This window comes from Apteryx mantelli, chromosome 9 (assembly GCF_036417845.1).
Source record: "Apteryx mantelli isolate bAptMan1 chromosome 9, bAptMan1.hap1, whole genome shotgun sequence".
Taxonomy (NCBI): Eukaryota; Metazoa; Chordata; class Aves; order Apterygiformes; family Apterygidae; genus Apteryx; species Apteryx mantelli.
Window position 1 is genome coordinate 31,411,755 of NC_089986.1, and position 12,568 is coordinate 31,424,322.

The 12,568-nt window shown below is 53.4% G+C and overlaps 1 protein-coding gene across 2 annotated transcripts in view; it reads left to right on the forward strand.

Moving 5' to 3' along the window:
* Window positions 1–7,204: 7,204 nt before the first annotated feature.
* IGF2BP2 (insulin like growth factor 2 mRNA binding protein 2) overlaps window positions 7,205–12,568 on the forward strand; it is a 79,141-nt gene continuing 73,777 nt past the window's right edge. For both annotated transcript variants that reach the window (XM_067302107.1, XM_067302108.1), the window contains exons 1-2: window positions 7,205–7,479; window positions 8,410–8,470. In XM_067302107.1, the coding sequence (XP_067158208.1) occupies window positions 7,290–7,479; window positions 8,410–8,470 (251 nt within the window). In that variant the 5' untranslated portion in view covers window positions 7,205–7,289. The remainder of the gene's footprint in view (window positions 7,480–8,409; window positions 8,471–12,568) is intronic.

Genomic DNA, 12,568 nt, shown 5'->3' on the forward strand with positions numbered 1-12,568 from the left:
CCAAAACCAAATACGGACTCCAGGGGTGGCCTCCCCAGCACCAAGCACAGGGGTTAACAGCTTTCCTTGAGCTTCTGGCACCACTCCTAATGCAGCCCTGTTACCTTTGCCAAATTTGAAATGAGAGGACCCTACCAGCTTGTGTTCAACTCAGTGCCCACCATCACTCTCAGGTCCTTTCCAGAGCGCTGTTGCTCCGCCAGGTGGTTCTGTATCTGGATGCGTGGATTACTGTACTCCAGGTGCAGGACTATGTCGTTCCTTGCGTCAGCCAATCCCCCTAATTTAGTGTCATTATCTGGGTCAGCGATAAAGATGTTCAGCAGCAGGGGCCCCACTATTGACTCTCAGGGCACTCTGTTCCTTACCATCCACCAGCTGGAGGTCGAGCTATTGATTTCTGCCCCTTGTGCCTGGCAGTCCAGACAACTTTCAGCCCACCAAACAGTCCATTTGTCCAGCACCCCTGGGTTGCATGCCCTTACTTATAACCCTGCCTCATTCACAGGCAAGGAATATACCATGGTGACTAAGACTCTTGGTGCTTTCGAAAGCTGATTTAATATAATGTGATTGATTTTTTGGAAGGACAGCTGGGGGGTTTATAGCTCCCTTTGGTGTCCCCACACAGCAGTGATTGATTTAGGTGTCTGAGCTTTGCGTGTTGCATTGGCACCTTTCGGAGCCTGAAGTTTGCTGGTTTTATCCGACCTGATTTGGGGCTAAACACAAGCACTGCTGCACAGCAATGTAGTGCCGCTTTTCTGGGTGATGACCAACCAGACATATGTTGTTCCCCTTGTCTATCAGCAGAAAAGCCATGCTTTTCACCCCTGTGGGTTTTACCAATAGACTGGACAGACTATACTCTATACTAGCACCTGCGGGTGAATCCCAAGGCGATCTCTTAATGCTTGTGGCTGTTGACTGCCTGGAAAGGTAAAACATCAGCTCTGAACTGATGTGGGCGAGCTAATGGTGAATTCACCCTGTGACCAGCACCTGTAATTCTTGCCGTTATGGTGCTGAAGCACAGCAGTTTTCAGGCCTGAGTATACCTACACACGTATCTTTTCAACACAGGCAAAGCAGAAGATATCTGAACCTGGGCAAAGGCAGGCTGTATTGCAAGCACTGGATGCAGCTAAGGTTCAGTTATATGGCTATATGCTATATGCTATGTTATAAGATTCAGTTATATGGCTATATGCTATGGCTGACCACCTACAGCAGGGGTGCCAGGACACCAGGAGCCAGATACTCTAGGAGACAAGAGAGTAACTACCGATGACACTTTTAGAAGCAATAGTGAGTTCCCAACTTTCCCATTCATCTTTCCATGAATATTTTTACATCCTCTCCAGGTGTGAAGGATTCTCACTGTGGACCTCTCTGATCCTGCCATGATGGCTCTCAGAGGAAATCCCTGGTTGCAGTTCTCCCCAGAGCTGGGATAGCTGCCATCCCTGCCAAGCGCACTACAATTTCTGGAGATCCTCCACGGATGGAAATGTGACGGATGGCTTATGAAAAGCCAGGTTAGTTTATGAAATTGAGGCCAGGATCAGTTTATCAGATTGTCTTTTCGGCCTGATCTAACAGTGTGAGTTAGCCTGCTTCCCCCACCAGTGTCTCTATCGCTGGCCAGCAGCAGGTCAGGGATAGAGCTGGGCCTCTCCCAAGCAATGCTTGCAGCCTCCAACAATTAACAGATTAGGATTTCCTTCAGAAAAGCTGGTTTGGAGGCTGTAACCCGAGTAGATATTCAGCATCCACAGTGTTGCTGGCAAGGAGCTCCACAGCTTACTTGTGCCCTAAGGTCAGGCGGCTGAGCCAGCCTCCCTCCCCAGCCCTCCAGGCCTTGCAGTTTCACCTTGACCTTCTCTCTGTCCTGAGGCAATATCAACCATCCCCACTGTTCCTGGCAGACGTTTCTCTGACCTATTCACAGCACCCTCTGGGGATGGATGCTCCAGTTCAGGGATCCAGTGTGGGATCCCCAAACAAATTTCCATGTTATGTCCATCACTTCTCACCTCATCAGGTGAGGGCAAGGTAAGCAGATCAATCCCTTCCTCTAGGCGACAGCACTCTCCATTTCTTTTCTGTAGTCAAAACAACTTCTGATCATTTTAGTTCTCCCTTTTTGACACTCCATTTGGTCCCCATCTTTCCTGAAGGGTGGTCCCCCAAACTGGATGTCATACCTTAAGCTACTCTCCCCCACCCTCTCCGAGCAGTTTTTTTCAACATTGCTGCCTCTGTGAGATGACTAGCCATCAGGAGAAGACTAGTCTCCCCAAAACCTCATTCATTTCATTATCAACTAATTACTCACACCGTGCAATCCAGCTCGCAGTCACTTCCACGCTTCACTTCCAACCCCACTCTATCCCCCCACCAGTCAGTAGTGAGTGTGTAGACTGCTGTCTGGTGCACATTTACTGCACACTTCTTAACTACAGTGAAATAAGCCTGCCAAAACACCATTTCTGTAAGCTGGGTTCAATGCTCTGACCACAGCCCCAGCCAGACCCCCGGAGCACATGGGCTTCCAATGCAGCTGGCACCTCTGTGCTGCACAGCCTGGCCTCAGCCCCTCACAGCCCCAAACTTTGCCAGGTCTATGAGCTGCACTGCTCATCTTGCCCCAACCTAACTTCCTTTCTGATGCTGCTTTAACACAAAACCCCACAAGACAAATTTTGCCCATAAAAGCTTATCCTCTCTCTGCAAAACTCATACCCATGCTAAATTCTGCCCCTAGCTCACCGTACGCCCTGTTCCCCCAGGCCCTCCAGCCTCTCCAGAGCCCTCCCAATCAGGCACTTGTTCTTTGCCCGCCTCATACCCTGACTTCCCTGCCTGTCAGATGCTGTAACCCCAGCTCTTTCCATGAGACAACTGTCTTCAACCCACCTTCACCTCTGCCCACCCCTGGACAAATATCCATTAGGCAAGTGGAAGGCAGCTCAAAAGTCATTGTTTGTGCCTCATCTCTACCCTCCTCATTTCCCATCCCTGGACACTGTTCCCCCTAAAGCATCCATCAAACGCAGCCCAATCAGTACCCTGACTGCAGGCCCCAGTAAGACCAGTCCATCAAAAAAGGGTCCCGGATCAGGGCAAAACCTACTGATTGCCCTCAACCTGCCCACTGCAAGACAGTCTTGCAAAGGAAACCCATGTTTATACGGGCTCAACATAAAGCGGTTTAACTGATAGTAAGAAGGGCTGGAAAGCAAGAGCATACAAGTATTCTTTAGTTTGCTAGTCCTTTTCTCTCCTAGGCTTTTGCTTTATTCATTTCCCTGAGGGATCAATCTGGCCTCCCTTCACCTTCTCTAATGCCAGAAACAAGGCACGTGGCCCAGACGTGTTTCTGAGGGTGAATGTCTACCTCCAGCCACCCTGACAGACGTGTCCCTGTGCCCACAGTCCCCAAAATGCAACCTGCAGAGGACCTCAGGAGATCTCTCAAGCCAGCCCCCTCCACCAGGGTAGCTTTTGTAATCCCACACCAGACATTTGTCTAACCTACTCCCAAAACCTCTTGCAAAGGAATTTCACCACTTCCTTCTGTTCCAGTGTTTGATCAACCAAACAGTTAGTTTTTTCCTAATATCCAGACTAATTGCCTTTTTGAAGCAGCCCTTCAGACACATAGACAACATGCTTGTTATCTTGTCCTCCTCAGCCATCTCTTTTCTAGACTAAACAAACTCTCCTTCAACCTTCCCTTGCTTGCACGTTTTTTGCTCTTTTTATCATTCTTGCTGCTGCCTCCTGGCCTTGTTATGTGTCTACATCTTTACATCTTTTCACTGAGTAGAGAGGAATGATCGCATTGCACATCCTATCTAAGCGCTGCCCTTAACACATCCCAGAAGAAGACCTGCCTTTCCTGCTGTGTCCTACACTGGCTTTGGGATCATTTACCCTGAGCCTTTCCTATGCAGCTGCTGCCTCACCAACTAACAGTGCTTTTAAATCCTGCTGCTCAAACCACATACTTACTTGGTTTTTATTTAACAGCATCTCATCAATCTGGACTTTGCAAGGTCCACAAAAACTCTAGAAAAGAGAGGAAGGAATGGATTTGTGAGGACGGAAGAAAATCTGAAGAAAGATATCCAGTTCCTCCTGCAAAACCAAAAATGGTGGGAGATGTGGAGGAGATCACATATGTAATTGCTGGAGATAGTGAGTGGGATGCAATGACTTCCCATAATGGTTACATCTTGCTACTACAGAAGACTGAGATAAAAGTCGTAAATGAATACTGCAATCTGTGGACACTAATTACTCAATAAACCTCTGGTAATTCCTCTGCTACTTCCCAGTAGAAATGATCTCACTCAGTGAAAAGAACAGTAGCTCTCTGCCCTGTTACTGTCAATAGCTTGTCACTGAGGAAGAGTAATTAATGACCTGAATTAGGGCAACAATTTGTTTAAAGGGTCACTATCAACATGTTGAGGTAATGCGTTATTCCTGGAATAAAACAGATGTGAGCTTGTTATGCAGTAAGTATTTGGGCTGGACAATCTAAAAATATGTATTTAACACATTTTTTTTCCAGTTTAATAAACGCACTAGAATTGTGATGCTGGGTTAGCATGAGCCGTGACAGAACTGGCTTTTACATCCAAAAGCTCTGTGATTGTATGACACCCTTAAAAAGCAATAGTTGACTCTTACAATATTAAACACTGTTTCCGCAAGACCTCCTCCTCCTGTCTCCAAGTCCTGCCACACCAGCTTCAACACAAAAGGAGGAGAAGACAGGAGAGAGGGATGTACCAGATGTGTTGGGCCACTTTCAACCCCAGAAGCACCCCAAAAAAGTGCAGCCTGTGGCTGGGGACAGATGCACCTCCATTCTTGCTGCTAAATGGCAGCCCAGCAGAAGTTGCAGTGAAAGCAAAGAAGAAGAAATTGGAGGAGAAAGGATTCTTCTCGCTTTGCATCATTGCAGTCCAACCACATCTATTTTTGCTATGTGCATGGTATCAAGCACCCGTCACTGCTATTCCTACTCCATCCAGCGCATCGGCACCTTCACATGACAGCCTGCAACAGCATGGGAACAGCAGCTGTGAAACTGAGTGCAGGAGAAGGGATTTTTGCTCTTAATTGTCCTGCAATGCATCTTAAAATCTGGGGAATTAGATTATCTCCCTTAATCCCCTGCCAGGATTACTGGCTCTTCAAGAGCACAGGGCACAATACCCCATTCCAAGAATACTTGATCCCTTCCCACTGGTCCAATATTACTTGTGCACCTTATTTTAGCCTCCAGTCATACTCCTGACACACTTCCATGAACATTTATCTTTGTCTTCTCAAGAAAGAGAAAGGTCTGGCATTGACCTTAAAAAAATCAAGGCATATTTCATGATCCATTCTCCCACAGTGTGAGGGAGAAGGGGAAAGAATGACCACGTCCTAATAAAACTCACTGACCCTAGAGGTGACACAGAGCAAGGCTGACTGCATGAGATTCACTATTTTGTTTAACCTGCAGCATCCAGCGCTAACAGGAATGACTGGGATGAGGCAGACATATGGCACAAACTCTTGGTCACTTGCTTCTTTGAGATACCCTTAAGCAGAGCCACCATGAGCGGCATGCCTAAAAAAAGCTAAATACAGCAGTCCTGTACCATGTGGCTAGAAGTACTCATGGCTGAGAACATGCAAAACTCATTGCTAAAATGTCCGAGTAGCACTGGCTCAGGAGTTCTTCAATGGCCGCAGCTGCATGCAATAAAGAGAAGCCTTCTGGATGACGGGCTCGGTTCTGTTGCTTAAGTTCTTCTCTTAATTTGCCTGTGTCCCTCTGGCTCAGCAGCAAATGGCCAGCAGCAGTGCTGGCGTCTCCAGGAGCGCTACCAGCCCCAGGGAAACACGGATTCCTTCTCTCCCCGGTTTGACACGGGCACAGCGGGACCCCCCCCCCCCCCCCCCAAGCAGGAGATGTGGGCCAAAATCCATGCGAGTGGGAGGACTCCCTCCCAAAACTCACGCAAAGAAAGGCAAAGCAGTCCTCCGTGAAGGCAGGTTGGAGTACTTTCACTTTCCGAAAAAGCACACTGAACACAGACTTTTGCTCCTTCTTCACCTTGGTTCCCGAGCAAGACCGTTTCCCTCTCCCAGGAGGAACTCCTCCGGCTGTAGCCCACGGGGACAGAGCACGATCTGACAGCAGCGCACCACAGCAAGGCGAGGTCCCGCTGGAATGAGGTGTGATGAGTTTAAAAGCAAAGGTGCTGGGGCTGTGGAGGAAGAGAGCACACTGCCGCTGCTCGGAGAGCAGATGCCCCCGGCGGAGAGCGCTGGTCCTCCTAGAGCACATGCTCTGCTCCACTACAAAGAAACGACCTGAAATCACTGTGCCTGCCCTTTTGAGCCCCACTTTTTTTGGGGGGGGGGTCACATCGGGGGGGGGGATCGTGGCTCCCCTGACCCCCCCGTTCAGGCCAAACGCGCCTGAAACCTTTGAGCGAAAGTGCGCGCTTCTCGGGACGGGCGAGCAGCGGGATGAGTCGCCGCCGTGAAATCGCCGCCGGCGCCACAAAGACGCGCTACCGCCGCGCCTGGGGCTCCGCTCCGCTCCGGGGAGCTCGGCCCGCGCGGGGCAGCGCGGCTCCGTGGAAGTGCTGCCGCCCGGACAAGCCGCGGGCGCTCGGCTGAAAACGGGCTCCCACGTGCCTGGGCAGAAGGGCCGGGGCCGCTCGGGAAGGGGAAAACCTCGCCCGCCGCGCCCTCACCTGGGGGCACGGCACGGCCCCGCCGCGGCGCCCGCGGGCCCCGAGGGCCGCCGCCGCCGCTCGGGCGGGACGCGCCGCTCGCCGCCGCCGGGGCGGCCCCCCCGGGCCAGCCCCGAGGCGGGGACAGCCCGGCCCGGCCCGGCCCCGCCGGGAGGGCTGCGGCTCCACGTGCTCTCCGCGGCGCCGCGCGGCCGGGCGCGGGGGTCGCCGCGCCGCCCGCCCGCGATCGCCGTCCGCCCACCGGCGGGGAGCGGGCGGCCGGGGGGGGCGGCGGCGGCGGCGGCGGCGCGGGGCCCGGGCAGCCCCCGCGCGGCCCCCGGCGCCGGGCTCTCCGCACCGCCGGCGGGAGGGCGGGGGCAGCCGCGGGCTGGGCTCGGCGCGGCGCGGCTCGGCTCCGCCCGCTGCCCGGCTGCGGGGCGCTGTTGCAGGCTCTTGCGGGCTCGGCCGGGTGGGTGGCGCAGCGCGGTGCCCGTGTCTCTGCCGGCCGCCGGGGCAGAGGGAGCCGCGGGGCTCCCCATGAAGCGGCGGATGATGAACAAGCTGTACATCGGGAATCTCAGCCCCGCCGCCACCGCCGACGACCTCAAGCAGCTTTTCGGGGACAGGAAGCTGCCTCTGGCCGGCCAGGTCCTGCTCAAGTCCGGCTACGCCTTCGTGGATTACCCGGACCAGAACTGGGCCATCCGGGCCATCGAGACCCTCTCGGGTAAGCGGCGCGGCGCCGCCCGTGCGCCCCGCTCGGCCCGCCGCCCCCCGCGCCCCGGCGGAGTCGCTCCGCCGCCCCCCGCCTCGCCGCGCCGCGCCGCCCTGCCCGGCCGCTCGCCGGCATCCCCGCCGCTGCCCTCGCCTCGCCCCCCGCCGGCGCCCCGCGCCCTCCCCGGGTCCCCCCGGCCTCTGCCCGTGCTCGGGCGCCGGTCCCCGCGTTCCCTTCTCTCCGGGGCCCCCGGCCCGCTGGCGCCCGCGGCACTCCCGGCCCTGCTGCCCCGCGGGCCCCGCGCCGCCCGCCTCCCCCCGGGCAGCGCCTCCGCGCCCCCCCGCGCCCCGCTCGCCGCCCCCCCGGCCCGCCGGGCACCCCCGGCCGCCCTCGTGCCCGCCGGGCCCCGAGGGCCGCCGCCGGGACCCCCGCCTTGCCGCGCCCGCCCCGCTCCCCCCTCCCCGGCTCTCCGGCCCCGGGTATTTTTCGCTGATTTTTTTCTCCGATTTTATTGAGAGGCGCCCGGGCGCCGAGCCCGCCGGCCGACCACCCCCCCGGCACCCGCCCGGCCTCGGGCACCTTTTTACGAGGTGCCCTGCCCCAACTCGGCGGGGGCGCGGAGTAAAAGGCGGGCGAAGGGGCGGCTGGGGGCCCGGCGGCGGCGGCGGCGGCCGCCCGGGGAGGCGCGCGCACGCACGCACCGGGCGGGCGGGCAGCGCCGGGCCGGGGTAGCGCGGGCCGCCGGGGGCAGGTGGGCCCCGGGGGCGGCGGTGGGGCAGCCCCCGGCGGCCCGAGGGCAGCGGCGCGGCGCGGGAGCCGGCGGAGGGAAGCATGGCTGCCCCGGGCCCTGGCCGCCTCGCGCCGCCGCCGCGCTCCTGGGGCGGGCAGCCCGCCCCGCGCCCCGGCGATGCTGAGCGCCCCGTCCCCCGGGTGTTTCCGCAGGTAAAGTGGAGCTGCATGGCAAAGTCATGGAGGTGGATTACTCGGTGCCCAAAAAGCTGAGGTAACACCTCTCCCCGGGGGAGCGGACGCGGCGGGCCGGGGTGCGGCGGGCCGGGGCCGGGGTGCGGGAGCCGCGGTTTTACTTTCGCTACGGGCCGGCGGGGGGAGCCGGTCGGGCAGCGCTCGCCGCCCGCGGGAGCTGGCGGGGGGCGGCCGCGGGCCCTCGGCGCCCCCCGCCCCGGCGCCGGCTCCCTTCGGAAGAGCAGGACCGCGGCAGAGGCTCGCTCCGAGCCTTCCTGTGGCAAAGCAGGAGTAAATATTTACCGCGTCGGCCACCGCTGCCTCTCACCCCGCGTGGGGTTGTCCCCTCCCCACGCGCTTATCTCGCAACCGTTTTGTCGAGAATAAACAAAATGTCGCTCGGGGTAGCCGCCCGCCGCAGCGCCGCGGGGAGCGGGGCCGCCGGAGGCCGCGCCCGGCCCCGCAGCCCCCGGGCAGCGGAGCCCCGCGCCCGGCCGCCGAGCCGCGGGGGCCCGGCCCGCCCGCTCCCCTCGCGCCGCTCCGACGGCTGCAGGCGGCCGCCGCGGCCCTCGTGTCTCCGCGTGTCTCGGCCGGGCGTCGGGAGCCGCGGGAAGCGCCGCGCTCCGCGGCGGCCCGGGCGGCTCCGCGCTCCGCTGCCGCGGGGGCGAGCAGCCCGGCGGTTCGCCCTGCCCGGGACGGCGGCGCGGAGCTCCGGCTTGCGGGCGCGCAGCGGGGCGCGGCGCGACCCGAGCCGCCGCGGGGCCCCGCCGCCGTCGCGGGGACGCGAGACGCCGCCGCGGCGAAGGGGCCGGGGCACTTGTGCCCGTGCCGGCTTGTCGAGCCTCTTCCTGCTGCTTCTCGCTGCCACTGCGGATAAAAGTTGAAAGCGTTTTCTTGTTTAAAAAAACTCCTTTTTGTCGCTTGCTGTGTGCTGTGATGGGTTTGGTTTTCGGGCTGTAATTTGCATGGAGCGAAGTTTTGTACAAAAGTGGCAGTGTGCGTGGTGGTGATAGTTGTTGGGTTTTTTTTTTTGAGTAATTCAGCTCGATGCTTTTTAAAAAGCACTTTTTCCCTTCATGCTTTCAGAGGGCACAAAAACTAAATGCGTTTGCATTAGGCATTGGAATTGTCTTGAGATGAACTTTTTCTTATTTTAATCAGGGGTGTGGAGTGCCAAGGGTGGATAGACTGTGTAGTGCTTATTAATTTAAAAAAAACAAAAATCGAGCCGGTGTTATGTAGCTTCATTGTCACAACGTTTTTCTGAACATGTGTCAGAATAAAAGGTCTGCGCAGTGGAAAGCTGCCACATGAGCTGGAAAAACGCAAGCCCACGGTACGCAAGGGTTGTCCAGCGTGTTAACGTGGTGCTGCCTCTCCAGTCTCATGCTGGAGATTTGGAGCGTGATTGACGTGCAAGTATTAGTTTTGAAATACACGGGGAAATTATGCTGTGTAGTTGAAGCTTGGTGGGGAATAGCTCATGTCTGGCGTTATGTGCGACACGGTAGGCTGCTGCGGATGTGTACATGACAGCAAGATTTCTTGGGCAGTGATCAGGCGCTGTTTTACCTTTTTAGAAAAACAAACAAACTCTTCCCCCACCTCCCAACTATAATATTTCTAAGCTACTAAATCTCCACAATAACGTTCCCCATGTTATCCTGGTATGTTGAGGACTTTTTAAGAATGATGGAGCCAGAAATGTGAGTTTAGGAAGATAAGCTGATTTCCAGTTTTGATACTTATGCTGTACAAAATGGATGTAAGCAAAGAATTCATTTTTACCTAAATTCTTAATCTGGCTGAAGTGGCATTAGTTTCCCTTTAGGTTAAAAAAAAACAAACAACAACACATTTAAATAGTCCAGAAATAAACTAATAGTTCTTTTACCTTAATCTGTGTTCAGCTGTCTCTAAGTTTTCTATTTCAGCTTGGCTCCCCAGCTTCCTCAAATTGTGGATATCTAATTTAAGATGCTATCTTTTTTCATGTCTGAAAAAAAAGAAAAAAAGTACTGCTTAATATTAAGATATGTAGTCAGCATGGTTGTGCTTTTGCCCTAGTGTTGGTTAGGTTATAGATTTGGCTATGTTTTTGTAACGTGATTTTTGGCATGGAATAAAGGATCACATGGTCATGTTTTTAGTTTTTCTGCAGATGCATCCCTCTTCCTCCCCCCTCCCCTCCAAAACTGTAGAAATTAGAATTTCTGCAGTTATAGTGAAGTCCCAATATGACTTCAGAGGTGCTGGAATTTGAGGGTTCTTGCTCATCTCGCACAGGAATCGGACAAAATTCACCATTTGTTCAAGGAGTTTGGTTTTAATTAGGTCTGGAGAATCCGAGGACTTCTTAGCTTTCACGTGCTATCATTTCTAATGTCATGGGAATGTAAATCAGTGGGTGTTAATTACAGGCAGTTTCCCTTCAGCTCTAGAATTAATATGAGTTGATTTATTTACATATATATATATATATATATATATATGCATGTGTGTGTATGTATAAATATATATGTAAAAAAATTACAGTATAAAATGTTTGTACTAGTTTCATGCTTTACTTTCTTGTTTGGTCATTTTATGCAGTAATATGGTTTGGCTGTGAGTTAGCATAGGAGTGGTTTCACGCTGGATTTAATGAGAAGCAAATTTGATAAGAAATCTGCTTATAAAATGTGCCCGAGGTCTCTCTCGACGCGCAAATAGTAAATTGGATGCCCCCTTGCTGTGTTTGGATGAAAGGATTTCCTCGAGGTGCTTCAGGGATTGCTGGAGGAGTTGTGTTTGTTTTTCCCCAAAGACACGACTGCCTCTCGGCCGAAAGGGCTGGGTGGCAAAGGGCAAAGGGTAAAAGAAGAGCTGTGGCTTTGCAAACCGAATTACCCGAACACCTCCTGGGCAGTAACGCAGCGATGTCGGAGCGACCAAGCCCTGGGTGGGGGGGTGCTGGGGGCGGTGGAAAATACTGTGGAGTCCTGCAGCAAAACCAATGAGTTTGCCTTTCACGAGTTAAAGCGCAGTAATTCTGCTCTAATGCAAATGATTTTTGTCTCCTATAGGAACGTTAAGACAGTATCCCAATTGTTTTTGGCTTGTATATGCTGCATTGTGTATTGGCAAACTAAATAAAAAAAAAAATCCTGTTTTTTTGTAACATCAATTTTAAATTCACAAGAAACAGAGAATACTTTTATTTGTTTAAAACTGGGTGATACAATCCTGTTTCAAGAGTGTTTTGTATCGGAAGCTTGGTATTAAAGGAAGCTTTATCATTATGCCCCTTATACTGATATGTTGTACATTCAGACTTGGATTTCTCCTTGCAATCTCTGAAAACCTTGTTAAAGAAAGATAGAAAATTATGATTTGTTGTGAAATGCTAAAACCAAAAACCTGCCACTGCCAATGCTAACTTTTATATAAGTATTTGACAAAAATAAAATAAATAGTTTAGTAAGTAGCAGCAATGTAACAAAGCTCTGTTAAATGTGTGCAAAACATTTAGATTTCTAATTTCCTTGTGGAAAAGGTTCTTTCTGCTTTCTGCTTCTGGCATTATTTTTAAATATGAAAAATGAAAGCTTAAAGAATATCTAAACAACAGACAAGGGGAGGTAATCAGAGAAAACCTAGGCTGTAAATCAGTATAATATTTGAAGAACTTTTTACTGTTCTAGTGAGTGGCAAAACTTCGGTAGCTTATTGCTTTTCTAACTCGCATAAGTAAGTGATAATGTCTGGTGTGTCTTGATCTAGATCTCAGAAATTTTTGAGAGACCCCCAAATGTTTGGATTGGGGTGGGGGGGGGCAGCCAGCTCCTTTCCTCCTAATCTGAACGTTTGGGACACTTTTGTTAAACCTTTCGTATTTTAAATGTGCGCTGGTGCGGAGCAGGTCTGAAACGTGCCTGCTTGCCCTCGCTGGGGAGGAAGCGAGAGTTGTTCAAGAGGTGGAAGGAAAAATACCTGCCAGCATGGCCCTTGTCTTGTGGAGGCCACAGGAACACCGAGTTTTCTCTGGTTTCCAAAAGGCATTATTCTTAAATCTTCCCTCCTCCTAAAATATTGAATTAGAGGTAGGTGAGAACGAAGACTTGCGTGTCTCTATACCCCTGGGCTACTACTGCATTAA